We start from the raw sequence: 17,782 nt of genomic DNA, 5'->3' as shown, positions 1-17,782 counted from the left end.
GCCCACAGCTCAAACCTACCAGGCACATAAGCAAATTTGTCAGTCATCTGCAGGACTGAGACATCACACAAAACAAAGCCTTACATGGAACAGCATGACTCCTTTGTCATAGAGTATTAGGGAAAGAAATCAGAAAACTAGGATCTTTTCCCCTCTAAGCTCAAAAATCTTCTCTGGGAAGAAAACACGTTAAGATCAGCCCTGCAATGTGTTAAGTAACACTGGCCCTCAGCCATTTTTCTCTAAAAAATAAACCAACTGCCCATTCAAAGGGCCAGAGATAGGCTCAGCCTTGGCCATCCTCCCTGCACCCCAGCCCCCTGCCTGCCCAAGATGTGTCTCTTCCTGCCCTTGGCAAAAGACATCTGTCACCTGTACAGCAGCCAGAGAGCACCAACATATGGCACTCCAGCTCCCCCTCTGCCAACTGGTGACAGCAGACCTTCACACCCAGCCTTTTCTATCACTTTATTGCTGCTCCACCAACCATTTCCAACATGCACCGTGTTTGTTTAGTTTCCACCTTCAGTCAAGAGTCTCCAGTCTGCAGTAAACCACTGGCTGAACTCTCTCCTAGCCCTGCTGTGACGCCTCTCTCTATATACTGCTCCCGTGCCTGTTTTTAAGCTGTCTGCCATTGACAGAGTATGAATAACAATATCAGAAACATCCCCAATATAACTTTAGTGCCACTGTGTACCATTTTTACAGCACTTTGTAAAAGTGCTTTGGCTTTTTCACTATTGTCCAGGACAATAAAAAGATAGACAGTACAAGGGCTGGAGGCTGAGTATCCTCTCAAGCCTATTAGAGGATACCATAAAGAAAAAAAAATTAATTCCCAATTCATCCTAATAACATTACAATAGATTTTTCAACACTGCACAAATTGGGTTCTAATTGTTTTAAAGGATTTCAGAGGGTGGCTCATAAAACATCCAGAAATCTGTCATTTTATTAAAGCAACCAGAGCCTGGTCAACCACATAGTGATTGATGCCGTATGGCGTATCAAGACAAACAGCCAGTGGCCAATTACTGGGGGCTCTGCTGGGAATAGACAAATGCTGAGCATCACCACTAGATGTCATTTCTGTCCAACAGACACACACAGACACATCTGTTTTGTCTGCCAGATTTTGAAAGTGAGTTTGGAGTATTCAGGAGATTTTACAATGGTTTTAACTAATTCACAAAAGTGACCAAACAAGAGGAACTGAATCTCATCAGTAAGAATTATTTACAACGCTAATGTCATAGTGCTTTTTAAAATCTTATTTATTTGAGCTAATTTTCTAAGGGGCAGAAATTTTTGAAGGTGTACAATTAACTCATCTAGTGATAAAAATGAAGAATTAAATAACTATGAATTGGAAGCGACCTATATAATTGATTTTTTTTTAAATGTAAGGAATTATTGGGTCTTACAAGGCTTCAGAAAACCTTTAGCAATCCTTACATAATTAACACAATGAATTATTGACTTTAATGAAGCCACAAAGTTATATTTCAATGTCTAATTTTGACAGTGAAATAATCTTTCTTTGGCCCAAGAAACAACAGTCACGGAAGTACATTAAATAGCTGGGAGATTATTGCCCATGGTGTGAATGACTTTCCATAATTTTAATGACAAGTTACTGCATTATCCAAGCTGCTACCTGAACCAGTAAGCTTTTGACACTGCTTCTACAAGATCAGGATTTGGCCTTTTGTGTAGAATTCTAGAATAAGAGTGTTAAGTTATATGACTTTATTTATAAGCTCATCATAAAGTAAGAACAAACTAAGTGGTTTGGAAAGATAAGAAACATACATCTTTCCAAAATTACAGTCCATTAGGTCCAAAGAAAAAAGTAAAAGATTCCTCCAAAAGGCACATTGCCCAAATATTTGAAAGCTGTAGAAAATGCCTGTTTGCTTGTAATTTGCTAAAGAGCATACAGACAAAAAAAGCCCAGACAAATTTATCTGAAACAAACTTCTGAAGCTCCTGGGGTTTCCAATCTTGTTAACACATGCAAGAACCACACTGCATGCAGACAAGAAGGAATCACATTTCTATGCATTTTCCAGTCTTGATCATTTTTTTTCACTGGGTTAGGTTTAAGTTTTTTGAGGATCTTAAATACATTAAAAATAAGTACAGCAGAGTTTATCTTAGAAGTACACATTTGGAACTCTTTAATATACAAGTAACTTCAAAGTCACTGGATTTCCTGTGTGGATTTCCTCCTATCAATGTTACCTCTTCTGCCCCACACCCCCCATAGCCTTTTCCTGTGGTTTACAGGTTCAGAGAAAATGTTCTGCTAACTCTGGGTGTATTGGATAGTCCAAGATGCTGCTATTTAAAAAACTTTGAATATGAGTTTGCACTGAGTTCTGAAAGCTTTAAAAATACAGACTGGCTTTCTGGTTTTGAAAGACAAGACCAAACAAAATGCTACTACAGATGAAGATGGTCCTCCTTGGTTTGTATAATATTTACCTCCATGTTTTGTGACCATTGCCTCTAGACATACATGGAACTTACAATATTCAGGGAATTTAGATGCAAAGTCACCACAAAAGCAGAGCAATAAGTCATTTCATATCAGTATTTCTCCCCAGAATGGCCCCCATAAATACTGCAGTAAGCTTTCTCACAGGATCAATCCCTTGTTTAAAATACAACATTGAATACGTAAGCTTGTGCTCATGGGTTCCTAATTTTGGCTTGAAAGAACTGTTTGTGGGGAGAAAAATTCTCTTTCAGGACTGTTATCTTTCTGACTGTTATCCAGAGCAGCAACATGATTTTCAGCAGTTAGGGCATCCTTTGTTCACTTGAACTTGGACTGAGACTGAAAAGTTGTTTTGATTTACCAATTAAACAAGCCTGAGGTGCTGATAACTTTCTTCAGAACTAAACTGTGTCAGGTTTGAGCAGGTGATGTGTAGGTCTGAGCATATCCAGAGACATTTTTATCTAGTTATGTAATTCTATGCATTTTCTGTTTTAAAAGTCTTAAATACTCTTGCAAGAGGCAGCATTATAACATAGCTCAAAAAATTATATAACAAATATAATAAATAAATACAATATAGAAAATAAATATAATAAACCCCATTTTTTTTGCCTTGGCACAAACCCCACTTTTAAAATAATTTACCTTTTCTAGATATGTGTAACTCCATATTTTACCATCTGCCCATGTTCTGGAGACAATGTTCCCACTTGCATCATACTCCATTTTCTCAGTCCAGGTTCCTCTTTGGATGTAGGTGACCAATCCAGAGTGGGAATAAGTGATATTGACCTCATTGTACTTGCTGATGGGGGACCACAAAATGGGGCGTCCTGTCTGGTCGTACATGATCCGAAGAGTGAATTTCCGATGATCATCATAAATCTTCCCTGTTCTGGTCACGTGGTCAAAGTCAATGGAGAGCAGGTTTCTGTTGTGGGTCTGAACACAGAGGTACAGTACAGTAAGAACACAAGGCTGACAGGTCTGTGTCAGCCCTAATCAAAGTGAGCAATGCTTTAACTTTGTGAGTTGGGCCTTAGTGAAGACAAGAAAAGAGAAAAGATTCAGATGAGAAATGGAAAAATTGTTCCTTGCACTCAGTATTATTATATTTGGCATTACAAGATGTTTCCATGGTATAAACCCTCACCTCTGTTCTCACCTTTTCCTGAATTTTTCTTCTTTCTTCTCAGCTGTGGATTAAATTCTTGATTCCAGCCAGAGATGTGTAGTTAAATCCACACACTAAGAAAGATCTAGTATCTCACATCCTCTCTTGAATTCTGTTAACACTGACAGGTCAGCTGGTGCTCCGGGACAGCCCTCACAGGCCAGGTCACATCCTGGTGCTGCAAAGGGCAGAGCTGACCCTGCTCAGCAGTGTCCTCACAAAGCCACCTCCCCCCCAGACCCTGAGAGCCAGCAGCAGCCGTGCCTGGTACTGGCCATGCTCCTCGTTGCTGCTCTCACCACATCTGGGAGCAGCAACTGCTGTGTCTGACAGGTGGGACACAGCCCAGTGCTCAATTTGAAATCAAGTTCAGAACTGAGTCAGACTCATGAAGACAAAATACATTTATCCAGTGCTATCATCATCTTTACAGGATGGCATCTTTAGATCATTCAGTCACTGGGAAGTCTCTATTAAACACCATTTAAATCTGATAAATAATTTAAGGAACCATAAAATATTGTTCATTGACATGTCTTTTTCAGATCAATGCCCAATGTGCTTGTTGCATTAATCTACCACATTTTATCTGAACACTCTGTTCCCATGAATGACTTCCTGACAGCACAGACAATGCCAGTGCAGGTGTCAGCACAGAGTGGGGCTCAGTGCTTGCTCCTCTCTGAGACCTGGAGGCACAGCCATGGAGTAAAGGGTTAATAAATCTTGGTTAATAATTCAAGATGTGATTAGAATGAACATTTCTTTTTCGTTCTGTTTTTAGATACAAAATAATCACAGAATCTAGAAAAGCAGGTGTTCTTTCTTCAACTACCATTTCTGGAGTTTTATATACACACATGTCTAACTTTAATAGTGTTCATTTACAATAGCTGTAAAATACCTATATACCCCTGTAGACTGCTGTAACTATTACAATTTATGCTCTAATGATAGTTAAGGAGCCCAAGCAAAATGTGATGCTCAGTTCAACTATATTTGCTTGTATACAGACTGATGGTTTAAGTTTAATATGATATATTTTTAGCAAACTTCCTAAAATTTCTGAAATTTTAATTTTTCTTGGTGGAAAAATAACTGAAAAGCAAGCAGGAGGCATACCCTGTGTCTTATTCATTTATGTTCCATGTACATGTTTAATGTTCTTATTGCTATTACTGTCATTGTAGACTGCAGTTAGGAGAAAGAAGAGCCTTGAAAACAAATTGCTTGCAATCTGAATTTCAGAGACTATACAAAAAATAAGAATGAAAACCAAAGAGAGGCAGAATTAGCAGTGAAGTGGAAAGCAGCAGTAATTGAAAACTCACAGAGTTAAAATAAGGTTAAAATACTTTCCTTATATTGCACATTTTATGTCTCATTTGTTTACTTTCTTCTATTAAAGTGAAGTTTAACACCCTTCTCAAAGCAAGACAGGATCATAAATGGGTAGGAGGACTCATTTCAATGCTGCTATTGACAAGCTGATTTCAAATCCCAGTGGCTTCATGAGATGCCTCCTCCAAGATACATAAACCATAGCAAGGAGCCTGAGAGTGGCTGGAGCTTGTGTTCTGCTATGAGCCAGGGAAAACTGGTTTCTGAAAGCAATGTCAGGTTGGAATACCAGCTAATGAAAATACGGAGAAAATTCAGCTGATTTCAGTAATGTTAGAAGTAAATAAAATATATATTTATTCTATATTTTTAAAACATTTGTTGACTCTACTTCCATAAATTTTTAGCTAGAAATCTGCAGTGTAAATATCACATAAACGTGCACTTCTTTTGATTTAATTTCCACCCTGCCTGATATGTAAGCCAGATGAGATAATTGCATTCTTTCCTTGTATGTGTTTTGGTTTGAGCCAATGCAAGCTCATACACCCTGGCAGAGGACTTGGTCCCATCTTTAGAATTTGCTGTAAGACTGGTAAATAAAGAGAGATCATTTGCTAAGTGCAACAATCAACATGGCTGTCAAAGCCTGAGTCTGCAGGACTTTTGAACTGAGGCCACTGAGTTACTTTTGTTGTTGTTATTAAAAAAAAATAAAAAAAAAAAAAAAGAAAAAATTAAGACTGGCCAAGCATTCAATTTTCAATTTTGTAGACATTCAGTTATAAAACCTGGACCGCATCCAATGCCACGTTCCTCAAGTTATGCAAAAGTCAGGAGGGAGCAGAGCTGCATTCTAATCAGTGTATTACTATGCATCGTGCTCATCAGATTTAACAGCAGCCTTTGCTTCATTTTTAGAAGTCAATTAAAATAGCAGTTCAATTGATAAAAAAGAAGTCTTGCTAGATTAAGATTGATGTTAAAATGCCTGATTGTACATAGATTTATTATTAATATAAAATGCATACATGCCCACAGACTGTTTTATATATGTTCAAGAAGTGCTGGGGCAAGCAGTTCTTCACTTAAAGGAAACCTGTGGTTAATTTCTGTTTCCCACATTGATTTAGACCCTGAGATAAAGTTAGATGACTGTTCCAGCATTTCAGTTAACTTCTGTCCTATCTCCAGAACAGGGAATTCACACCATGCAGAAATCCAATCCTTTAAAACCCAGTATTTCCAGCATTATTCAGAACATGCTAACAGTGGCCTCTTTCCAAAACTGGAAATAAAACTAATAGACTCACATGCTTTCAAGATTGTTGCTAATTGCTATTAGAATTAAAAAAGTTAGGACCAGGCAGATAAGGAAAGCTTTATTCTCTTTCTTCTCTTCAAGTAGGTCATCCTTTATCTCATCCCCAGCTACCTGCCTTCTAATTTATACCTTTTAGCAGTCAAAGCCATTTGTTTCACTGATGGTATCAGGACTGATTTCTAAGTAACATCTTTATACCTCATTTCTATGCTATTTTTTTCTCTCTTAGAAAACTCTTCCATTGTGCTGTTTTTTCTTTAACTGAGGGCTCCTGCAAGTCTGTTCATTTCCATTGAGAACTGCTCCAGTCCCCAGAGCTTTTCTTTACATGTATTTTCAAAGTTCAGCACAGTTCTTTCTGCCCTACATTGCAAGCTTTCTAACACACTTCCTATTGTGCCAGGCATGGCATATTAAGTATTTAAATACTTTATTTTAAAAATATAACTCACTAAAAGTTTTCAGAAGGTCTGTCCAGGATCTCATCCAGCATAATGAATTTCAATGATACTATTTTTTTTCCCAGCAGTACTCAAGGATCTGTCCACAGCAAGCCCTAAATCCATTTCATTATTTGGTATACTGTTCCAAACACACTATAGGATGGTTCTTTTGTTCCTGCTGTGCTGCATTTCCTGTAATCACCAAGAAAAGAGAGCTGTGTCTGGGTAGATTCCTTTGCTCTACTGTTCCAGCTCCTTCCATCTCCAGTGACTCCATTCCACCAGCACACCACGCAGGCATCTCAGTGCTACAGATGAACTCCAGGATCCAGATATTTCTGCTATTCTCCAAAGTCCTTCTTCATGGTCTTACCAGGCTCAGCAGTCCCTCTGTCCCTTTCTCTTGTGCCTATTTACATGGTGGCTCCTTTGTGCAGAATACAATTGGACTTGATGATCTTAGAGGTCTTTTCAAATATAAATGATTCTATAATTCTAACATTTCTCCTCCTTTCCACTCTAAAACCCTCCTTTTAGAGGAACCTGTGCTGTCCCACCAGGTTTCCCTACAGCTCTCGGAACAACAATCCTAGAGCTCAGTACAGCCAGGACTGCAATACAGGCACCTGGCTTGTCCTTCTGAGCAGGCAGGGGACAATTCCCAAGTGCTCTTGATCTTGGGTAGGTATAAAAGGACACAGCTTACAGAAATAAAAATGCAATGTTCAAGAGCTCTGTTGTTAGTGCATAGTTTAAAAGGACAAAGAGTAAAAGACATCAGCATACTAAAATTATTCTTATGCTTGTCTTTCGCCTTCCATCCTCTCTCAGGATGAAAGTGAAGGAGGAGGAATACATGAGTGGTTTTGTCCACCAACAGCCTATTCCAAAGGCAGGTCAATCAGTTGACCTCTGGATACCCTCAGTGTTGCAATATTTCAATGAACAACTTATTTCTCCAGGCAGAATTCATTTAATCCTGACCAATTTGTGAATTTCCTTTTTTGTTTTTTGCCAGGCAGTGTTAAAGATCACATAGAAACAAGTGAAAATGCAAAAGAAACTGCAGTCAATTCCAACAATAGAAAATACAAACTGCATAATGGAGAAACTCTGTAAGATGAAGTGGTTGTATTAAACAGAATTGTGATGAACAACCAGTCCCTGGCAATGTAAGCAGAATAGATGACTGATTAAATCCTTTCTGTTTACCATCTTTTAACATAAGATTCTTGTAGAAAAATGTGCCATACTGTTATTTAAGCACAAAGTTACACACAAAGCCTCCAACTAAATAGGCAACATGAGCCAAAGAAGCACAGTTTGGATCCTGCCATCTTAACATGTTTGTCACAGTGCTAAGTTCAGCTTCCTCCCCAGACAGGGCTATGAGGCCTCACTAATTTAGAGAGGAAGGAGGCAGGAGGTGGGCAAGAAGAACTAAAAGAAGCTTCTGCCTGCTTGCAAGATCCTAAAAAGTAACTGTGACTGTCAAATCTGAACAATGCCCTTTCAAACAAGTGTTTTACATACAGTGCCCAGTCTGGCCAGATCTTCCAAGTCTTGCATTTTTGATTGAGCAGTTCAAAAGCAAACAGATGGTACACTTAAAAAAATCTATAGTATCTCATAATCAAAATGAGATGGTTTTGATTTTGGTGGTTTTGACAATCCAGGGATTTTAATAACCATCTCTATATTTTCAGAGCTAACAGGTGTACCTTCAGACATAATTCCTATCCAGAAAGGTTGCAGTCAATAACACAATATTTTTAAGGCAAAAATTCCCAATTGTACTATTGGTACAGGCATTTTAAGTGGTATTCATGTGAAAACCAGGATTGATTTAATAAAAAACCTGTTTAGCAAAGTAGCAATCTCTTTGAGCCATGGTGTTATGTAATTAAATGCTGAATGTTGACCATCTGTCATTGTACTCACAGGTAAAAATAAACCAACAATGCAATGTTAAAGAAAGTCTTTCTTGGAGCTGTGGTGTAACCCAGTCAGAGGGAGTTGTTGGGGGTTTCAAAGCATGTGGGAGAGGGCAGAATTAATACACAACCTGTCTGGATACACAGGGAGGCTCCACATCACTCTGAGTCCAAGCAAAGACACCCAAAGTGTGTCCTGCAAGAGCCTCTGCCCTGGGCAGTGCTGGCACCCCTCAGCTCCCCCAGAATAAAAAGGTTGATAGATCTGAAAGGTGCAAAATGTGGCTCCAACTTTGCTGCTGTGCCAGGGTAACTATGCACTGTCCTTTGCTCACAGCTTCTTCCAAAGCCATAATAAGTTCTTAGTTGAAAAAGAATGGGAAGAAAAGAACTAATTATGTCTTGAGGTCAAATCTTACAATCAAAATCAAACAGAGATCAAACATCCCTGAAGCTGTTGGAGGAGTTTGGTTTTGAAATTCATGGCTGGGGTCCACCACTGATACAAAATTTTCATTCTTATGAAGTATAACATTTCAACATGATTTTACTTCAATGGCTTTCAAAGGGAACACTACACTTACACAAGAGGAAGCCTTACCCTTAGCCGTCTCTCAAATGTAGAGATATTGCCTTTGGTCTGCTCCCTCCTTTGCCTCCATTCAATGAGATTTGAGTTATGCTCTCCAGGAAGGGAGATATTGCACTTCCCCAGCGTGGGGCTGACAACCCCTGCTAGAATGTGAGGTTCTGTGTTCAGAGTGATTTCCATTCCACTGGCAAAGGTGACTCTCAGGGACCCATCTGGGCTGATCCTGTAGATGTTCTGTGTGTTATCTGTCAAAAAACAACAAAAATCAGGGAACAGAGAGAAGTGCAGATCTCCAGATTTATAAACCAAATTTTAGGCACAGCAGGGCTCAGTTTGTAACCCAGGGAGGTTACAGACAGCTGAGCCCCAACCACAGTGTGAGTTTTGCAAGCTGTAACCTCCAGACCGTCCCAAGTGTGAAGAGCTTTTTATTACATTTGGCCTGATGATTTCCATTGTGAAGGTTTTCCACAGCAGGAATAAAGGATTTTTGCTTTCAGCTTAAATGTGTGTAAAACCATAAGCTGAGTACTGACCATCAATATTGTGATGATCTTAGCATGTTGCAGGAAACAGGAATATGTACAGCTTGAACAACTGCAAGAGTATCTGAGGTCAAACAAGAAAGCTGGTTTCCAAATATCTAGGCTGACAGCCAGTCTCCCATTTTCTCTGTGTCACTGTACAAAAAGCTTTTACTCTTCCCCATTAGCAGCAGGACTCAGGGCTGAGGCACAGGGATGATGAGCCACAAGGCTGAAGCTTGTGGTGCAACAGAACAACTGGGAAGTGACTGTGGCCAGAAAAATTTTGCCACAGAGGGCTGTTAAGGGAGCTGGGGTGACCCAGCACAGCCTCCCTCTTCTCCCCAAAACTACCAGAAGCGGGTGGAGGGTTCAGAGCAGGTCTCCACTGAGAGTAAATGAAGGCACCAGACACTGGGGTTCCTTTCCCTTGCCTGGGCAGTGCAATTCCTCCTCTGCAGACAGAGCTGGGATATGGAGGTTCCTGCAGCTCAGCTGCAGGGGGAACACCAACATGAGCCTGAGTTTAGTGCTAACATACAAAACAGAAGTCTCACCCTTACAGCAAGACTGAACTCACTCCAGCTAGGGAGTATCCAAAGCATCCTTTTTTTAAAGCCAGTCCACATGGAAGTAACTGGTGCAGCTCTTGAGATATGAATACAAGGAAAATAGTAGGGTATGCCAGAAAGTAAAGATAATTGGATGTAAGGATATCACATCTGACTGGCTGTTCACAGGGTGCTTTGTGCTAGTTTTTCAGAGATATGTAAACATGTAAATTATATGAATTTATGAGACACACACAATAATAACTATAGCTGTTAATTTCTGGCACTGCCTGTTGTGTGCAAGCACTTTCCTGAGACAGACTTTGATAATTTAACAACTTTGAAGAGTTTCAGGTTTAAGGACAGACAGATCAGGCAGCAGACGGTGCAGAGAGCAGATGGAGTCACTTGGACAAAGCTTAGCAGGTGACAGAACAATATAATTATTTCTATTTATGCAGTGCTGTCTCTACCACACAATAGTAAAGAGGAATGCATTGGTATCTTTTGAGGTGAGTTCTTCCTAGTTTTTTCTTATAGATCAAAACTTGAGAGAAAGAAAAGTTCTGTGATGAGCTCAATTACAAAGCTTTTTTACAGCAGATCTGGAAAGACATCAGAGAGCTATTTCCCAGCACCTGCTCTCTCAAAGCCTGAGTAATCCATTGACAACAAAAAAACCCAACAAGGACAAAAGACCCCAGATCGATTAAACTATGTAAACCCAGAACTCTGGTGATAAATCTGCAAAATCTGCAGGAGGACACTGGCACACTTCTATTAGGCAGAAAGCAGGGTTTTTTTGAGATATATGATATTACCAGGGAAATACTGTGGTGTCTACAGGGGTAGAGTCAAAATCTAATCCCCGAGGTAGCCACTAGCAGAAATGGGCCACATTCTCCCCTTTCCTACAAGTGCTGTCACCAGGTCACAGAACTACCAGGAAGAATACACAGTATTGGCCAAAGGGGGCATTTCAGTGCTAGAATGTCAGTGGAACCTGTCATTCTTCTGGGAAGTATTTCTTAAAATAACAAAGCTCAGTGTATTGCAAGTTAGTTCAAGTCCTCCTAATACTGCAGCAGAAAGTAGCATGTAAAGCCTGGAGACATCAGAGATTTCAATAATTAGGTTTTATCCATGGAATTCTTCTAGGAAAAGAAGAATTCACTTGTGGCTTGTTTCTAACTGGTAGCCCAGCAGAATTGTAGCTGTTGGTGCTGAAACATGGAAGAAACAAATGAACTAATTCTAATGTGGTTTTTTTTTTTCTGGCCGACAGTTAAAAATGCAGTAACGTCTAGTGATTAGGGAAGAAATAACAGAAATGCTTTTATTACCTTGCTTTAAAGTATATATTGTAGAGGTAGCTGAGAAGTTTGTGGCTGTGATCACATTCTCCCTGTTGGAAGTATCAAGTTCCACTCGTGTCAGTTTTTCAACATCGCTGTGGAAGCTGCTGACTTCCCCTGTTGGGAAGGTTGCATTGGTCAGGTGGCCATCAGAGTCATACCTGCAAAATGATGTTAAAGAGTCATCAAAATACACCCCTGTTGTCGTGCAGATACTCCTAAAAGCAGAAAAAATAGTAAAAGAAGTAGGAAGCATTGTCAACACTGTGCAGTATGTAAAAAGGTAAGAATTGGTCCATTTAGTCACTCAAAAAGCATTCAGTACCTAGTCTGAATTCCTGCTAGGAGTCTTTTTCAGAGGTGCTGGATCAGATACAACTGTGAATACTGTGAGATGCTACCTACATCACACAGCCCCTGCCAGAGGTTTCTGTGCTGCTCACGGCTGGCTGGGGCTTCCCCAGTGGGCTGCGATGCAGGAGCGAGGCCACTGGAGGTCACTCGGTGGTCAGGCATCCAACTCACCCTAAAACAGCATTTTCATACCCATAAAATTAAATAAAACTAGTTCTTACCTTCTGCAACACTTAAAAGCTGCCTTTTGTCACAGATGTGTGAAGCACATAATATGAGTGGTGAATGCAAAAAGGGGACCTAAAGCGTAACAACAGTGATAAAATTAGATTGAAATCAGTTGCCTACATGGGTTTTGCTCTTGTGTTTTGTTTCCCATGGGTCTACTTAAATCAGCAGGAGCTTCTCCTAGAATCCAGAGCACTACATTTCAGTTCACCTAAACTTCATCAGTGCTAAAGAAATTCCTGCAGCTCAAGGTACTTGATTGTGAATCAGGCCATGTTACCAAAAAGTCAATAATTAATTCCAGAGCTCTGGAGCAGCATTTCTAACAGGTCATTTCAGTTCTATCAACATATTTCTTCTTTCTGATGGTTCAAACATAAACCAGCACAAAGCATTGCTTGGTGCTTGATATTGTTTCATAATAATGCTTCACATCTTAAAAATCTTATTGATGCTGACATGTTTTTATTCACCTAAGACAACTCACTGATATTGCAGAGTATTTGCATGAGCAAAACCAACTCATCTTCATAAAACAGAAACTTATTGTGCAGGTATGAAAGCATAATTAAGTTTTCATGTTTTATTAGTTGTCTCCTCTCACAGACCAAACCAGTACATCAGCTGGCAGAACTGCACTGTTGCCAATGAAGCTCCAATTCACATCAGCAGATGATCTGGCTTTGTTCTTCCCTTTCAGGTATTGGCATAATTTCTCTAGGATCTTTACTTGCCCCTAATTAGTCAGACAAAATCTATATGTCACAAGAAGTATTGATGAACAAATACCAGGATCTTTTTATCTTCTCTCCAATATTAAGAAAGAAAAATAGAGCTGCTATTTTCCAAATAAACACTAGAGAATGAACTAGTGACCATCTTGTGGTTTTTTAACAAATAAGTTAAAATTAATCAAATTATAAATTAAAAATAATCTCTCTCCTTTTTACCTCTCACTGCCCTTATATATATTGTGTGACTTGTTTACATTCTCCCCTTATGATGGTTCTGTGCAAGTTGACTGGGTGCCACAGGCAGGGACTAAAACTGACTCAGATCACTACTTTTCATCATTAGAAAACTCCATGAACATCAGGCAGTTATATTTCATTTACTGCTTGATCAAACAGGTGTGACAGCTTGCTAGGTTATTTGGATTTGCTACTGTACCACAGAAAATCCCCCAAAACTGCATTTTTAAGGTGCAAATACAGCTGGTTTACTGCAATGTACTTGCGTTCAAGACATGGGATCCATCTTCACTAAGGATCCAGTTTGGCTGCTGATAGTGCAGCTGCTGAAAAACAAAACTCCCTGTCTAGCTGAAAATGGGAGAAACTGTTCCTGCCTGGCTGGCCAGAAAGTGCTGAGTGGTAATGAGACCCAGCACATGCCAGAGGCCTCTCGCTCCTGTAGATGGTCCCACTGACTTCAGGAGGACACTCAGAACAGTGTCTCAGTACTGATTCCACACCATGATCGTCTAAAGGGTTTTTATTCCCTTCTAGATTGCTCCAAGAAACTCAGCCCTCTGAGGACAGGTTCTGTCACCTTCTACATGATGAATAGCAGCACACTGGGACTCAGCTCCTGCAATGCCCTACCCATACTAATAGGGGTGGAATCATGACATATTTCTTAATGTTAATTTGGGGCTCAGTTATGCCACTGTTAATCATGTCAGTGACCATTTAATCATGCAAATAATTGCATTGATTTCAGTACTCACATGAGGAAGTGCTCACTAGTATTTGAAATGCACACATGGGGATATTGCTTCACAATCCATTTGCATTTCTATGTGTAGCACAGTTAAGAGTTATATCATTTCAAAGGGAAAGCAGTCTAATTAATTTTTTCAGAGTTGTTTCTTGCAGGTGTTTTCTTGTCCTTGATTTAATAGAGGACCAGTGCTTCCCCTCCCCTTTTACAGCTTTAATGACACAATATTAAAAGAAATCTAGATGACTTAAAATTGTACATTAGCTATAATTGTATGCAAGAGCTCTTTCAGCACTTCAATTCCATCAGATTAGAGTAGATGGATGACAAGTACTTTTGTAGGTGGTTTTCTACCTCTTAATAATTTCCCTCTGCGAGTGAATCTGACATAAAGGTAGATGTTCTGAACAGCTCATTATCTTTGCTCATATTCCCAAGTATGTGTGATATGTGTTGTTAAACTAACTCATCCCTATTTCAGCTTGACAGTGCCATGGGTTGAACTTTTGGATGGGAATGCAAATCTAGCTTAAGCACCGAAGATGATTTCAAACAATTTGAAAGTTGCTCTTAGTTCCAATGCTACATTCTCATAGTGCTCACAAGCAATTCATATAAACCCTTCAAAAAATTCTAATCTTCAAACTGAAATTGGCTATCATTACAGAATGTGACCTCGCTGGAAAGCAGTATCTGGGTAAAAGATAACCAAAGCCATCACAGCCTATGACCTATTCATGGCAGCAGGTGAACAGCATCTCCTGAAAGCACAACTATTCAGCACAGAGGTGATTACAGCCCACTGTGTCTCTGATTGGAGCAGACATTCTGCATTTCAGTCATTGAGGAATTTGTAATGTGTTATGAAAATGACTTAATATATTGGATTGAATATAAATATTAATCACATTATTTTATTTAATTGACATTATTTAATTTTGTTGCTGTTTTTGCAATGCTAAAGTTGTAATTCTGTTAGTTTTCCCTGACTGATGTAGGCTGGCAGGAGTGTGTGGCCATGCAAATCCTGGACAACTCGAAGCATTGGTGAGGACAGTGTTACCCAGCCTGTAGTTAAAGTTGGGAAAGTATGTAAAACTCTTTAATTTAGCAAAATTTCCTTGAGTTAATCATATACATCATATAAATCCTCCCAAGCTACAGGTACTTCTTAATGACTAAATCTATACTACATACTGCAGGAGGCACTTGCAAGCAGGTAAAGTCCTTTAAAAGATCTTTCAGCCCTACTTTAAAAAGAGGAACAAGCAATAGTATAGCAAGAGCAATAGTGTGAAATGGTTTATGCTCAATGTCAGTGGGACATTGAGAGTAGGAATGCCAGGACTGAAAGGCACCTGACTAAAAATAATCTCTCTCCCATGCTCTAACAATCAAGGCCCTGCTACAAGGCCTGCTGTTCAGCATTTTAATAGACATGGAGTTACTGTAAAGGCTCTTTGAAAGTGTCACTGGTCTGTGGTATGGACTGACATCATCATCAAGTGGGGATATAAATGGCCAACTCTCAGCACTGAAATTATTAAAAACAAGCATACATACATTTACAGTCAGTTCTGTTTATAAAAGGTGACTCTGATCAGTGTTTGAACAGCACCAGGGTATCAGAGAGCTTGTGCTGTTGCAAGGGAGTTGAAATTTCCATCAACAGATGTTTGATAATGATAACTGAACCAGGAAGATCCTGTATGCTTTTGTTTTCCCAGGAAGAGTAAAAAAAGGCCCTCTCTAATGGCTTATACTTATGCCCACCCTATTAATTTAGTCTTTGGCAGAATAATAGAGAACAGGATGAAGAAACATCCTGTTGAATAAAAACCCTCACACACTAGGCAGCATTTTCGCTGCTTTTATCCTACTTTCATTTGAAGAAATTATAATTCTAAAAACCTGTAATGACAGGGACTCAACCACCTCTCCAGGTGACTCAGGCAGTAACTCACTTCTTATCAATGTGTTTTTTGTTCCAATCTCACCTAGATGGGTTTCATTTTAGTTTTTGACCATGAACTCCTATGCTCTACAGAAAATAGGTACCATTATCTTCCTTAAGGACTCTGAACTAGGGACAGGATTTTCATCCAGCACTTGCTGAATCCTCAAACAGGGATTATGACAATTAATTACAAATAATGAGAAATCCTGATACAAGGCACCACTTTGTAAATAAAAAATGAACTTTCTCTTGGGTTGTTCTCAGACTGGGGTGTCCTGACTCCATCTTGAATTATCTTGTCTTGCTTTTTAGAAGTTCTGTCAATGGTCTTGTTTATGAAGCCTTTCCATCTCCCCTTATATACAGCCTTTTGCTATTACATATCCATTTGCTATTATTAAATATCTTCCTCCCCTGCTGGTAGAGACAAGCTCACTCTTGTCTTTGGATATTCCTTCCACTGAGATGCTCAATTTCCTTCGCAACACCCCGTTCTCTGGTGAGTATGCTAATTTTCCCCTTTTTGCTGTCTTCAGAAATTTTGCAAATTCCTGATTCACATCACAACTTGCCTGTACCACTTAAGCTACAAAAAAAAAAAAATCTCATATTTTCATTTAGAGAAACAGATTCATAACAAGAAAGTGCAAATGAAGTGTAATTTCAGGCAATTTCTGCTGCACTTAACAGGCACTGTGCACAGAGATTTTACATATGACAGGTTTAGGCCCCTAAGAAACGGCAGTGCTTCATTTTAAAAGCTTGTGCAACAGCACTGCTTGTCCTGTCTCACACAGTGTTAGTAGCAGGGTATCTTTTTAAATGGCTAGAACCGTCTAAGAAAGTTTTACTGCTCATATATAAGTTTCAGTCCCCATAAAACAGGACTCCTTGCAGCAGGCATTTAGTGTCGTGGACTTACTCATACACAGTTGTCCATCCGTTCTCATCGCTCTTGGTTGCTAAAAGCCCCGTGTTTCCAGGATATGTCATCAGGGCCAGGTTGTAGCCTTGGGCATAGACCCTTTTCAGGACCCCGTTGCTGCTGATGGTGAGCCAGTAGACCTGGCCCCCCGGCACCACCACCCAGAGGGGCAGCCCGCTGGTGTCCCTGCGGATGTGCACCGAGTTCCCGCTGCTGCTGGTGATGGTGGCCACGTCCCCGTCGCCGCTGTAGGAGAAGTTGTAGATGTAGTCCCTGGTGATGAGGTTGAGCGTGTGCAGGTGGGTGCCGTTGATGGTGAACTGGTAGAGCTCCTGGTCGGCGGGCGAGGCGATCTCGTACAGGCCGGAGTCGCTGAGGTGCGCCCGGTTGCGGCTCACGGCGCGGATGCGCACGTTGCCCAGGTCTGCCACGTACAGCGTGTCGTCAGGAGACACTGCTAGGGAGGAAGGTGCTTTCAGCTTTGCGTCTTTGGCATATCCACCATCACCTGGAGGAGAAATGGGAATTTTAGCAATCTCTAATGCCCTTGTTAAGCTGATCTTCTTAAGCCTGACAGGCTGCTTCTCTGCAGTATCATTTACAGGTCAATAAAACAATATCCTCTTCCAGCTAATTAAATCCCTATTATCTAAGGTTGGTGCAATTCTAAATTAGTCTCAGTGAAGACAAACAGGAATATAAATTATCTAATTCACAGTATTTTTGCTGAGTCCCAAACCCTGGTGTTTAGGAAAGCTTTAATGCAGAATTGTGAAAGAAAAGACTGCGATACCTGAAGTTTCATTCCCTACTTACTGTCTGTTGGCGTGTTGTTAAAGTAGAATTGTG

At 40.0% G+C, this 17,782-nt stretch overlaps 1 protein-coding gene across 5 annotated transcripts in view; it reads right to left on the bottom strand.

Moving 5' to 3' along the window:
- Positions 1-17,782, bottom strand: part of TENM1 (teneurin transmembrane protein 1) — a 770,840-nt gene that overhangs the window by 10,345 nt on the left and 742,713 nt on the right. For all 5 annotated transcript variants that reach the window (XM_063170577.1, XM_063170580.1, XM_063170579.1 and 2 more), the window contains 4 exons: positions 16,931-17,441; positions 11,736-11,908; positions 9,327-9,562; positions 3,155-3,451 (listed from right to left, as the gene is read on the bottom strand). In XM_063170577.1, coding sequence (XP_063026647.1) covers positions 3,155-3,451; positions 9,327-9,562; positions 11,736-11,908; positions 16,931-17,441 — 1,217 coding nt within the window. The remainder of the gene's footprint in view (positions 1-3,154; positions 3,452-9,326; positions 9,563-11,735; positions 11,909-16,930; positions 17,442-17,782) is intronic.

Source organism: Melospiza melodia, chromosome 16, assembly GCF_035770615.1.
Source record: "Melospiza melodia melodia isolate bMelMel2 chromosome 16, bMelMel2.pri, whole genome shotgun sequence".
NCBI classification, from domain to species: Eukaryota; Metazoa; Chordata; class Aves; order Passeriformes; family Passerellidae; genus Melospiza; species Melospiza melodia.
Note: the sequence above shows the minus strand (reverse complement) of the source record. Positions and strands in the feature narration are given on the sequence as shown.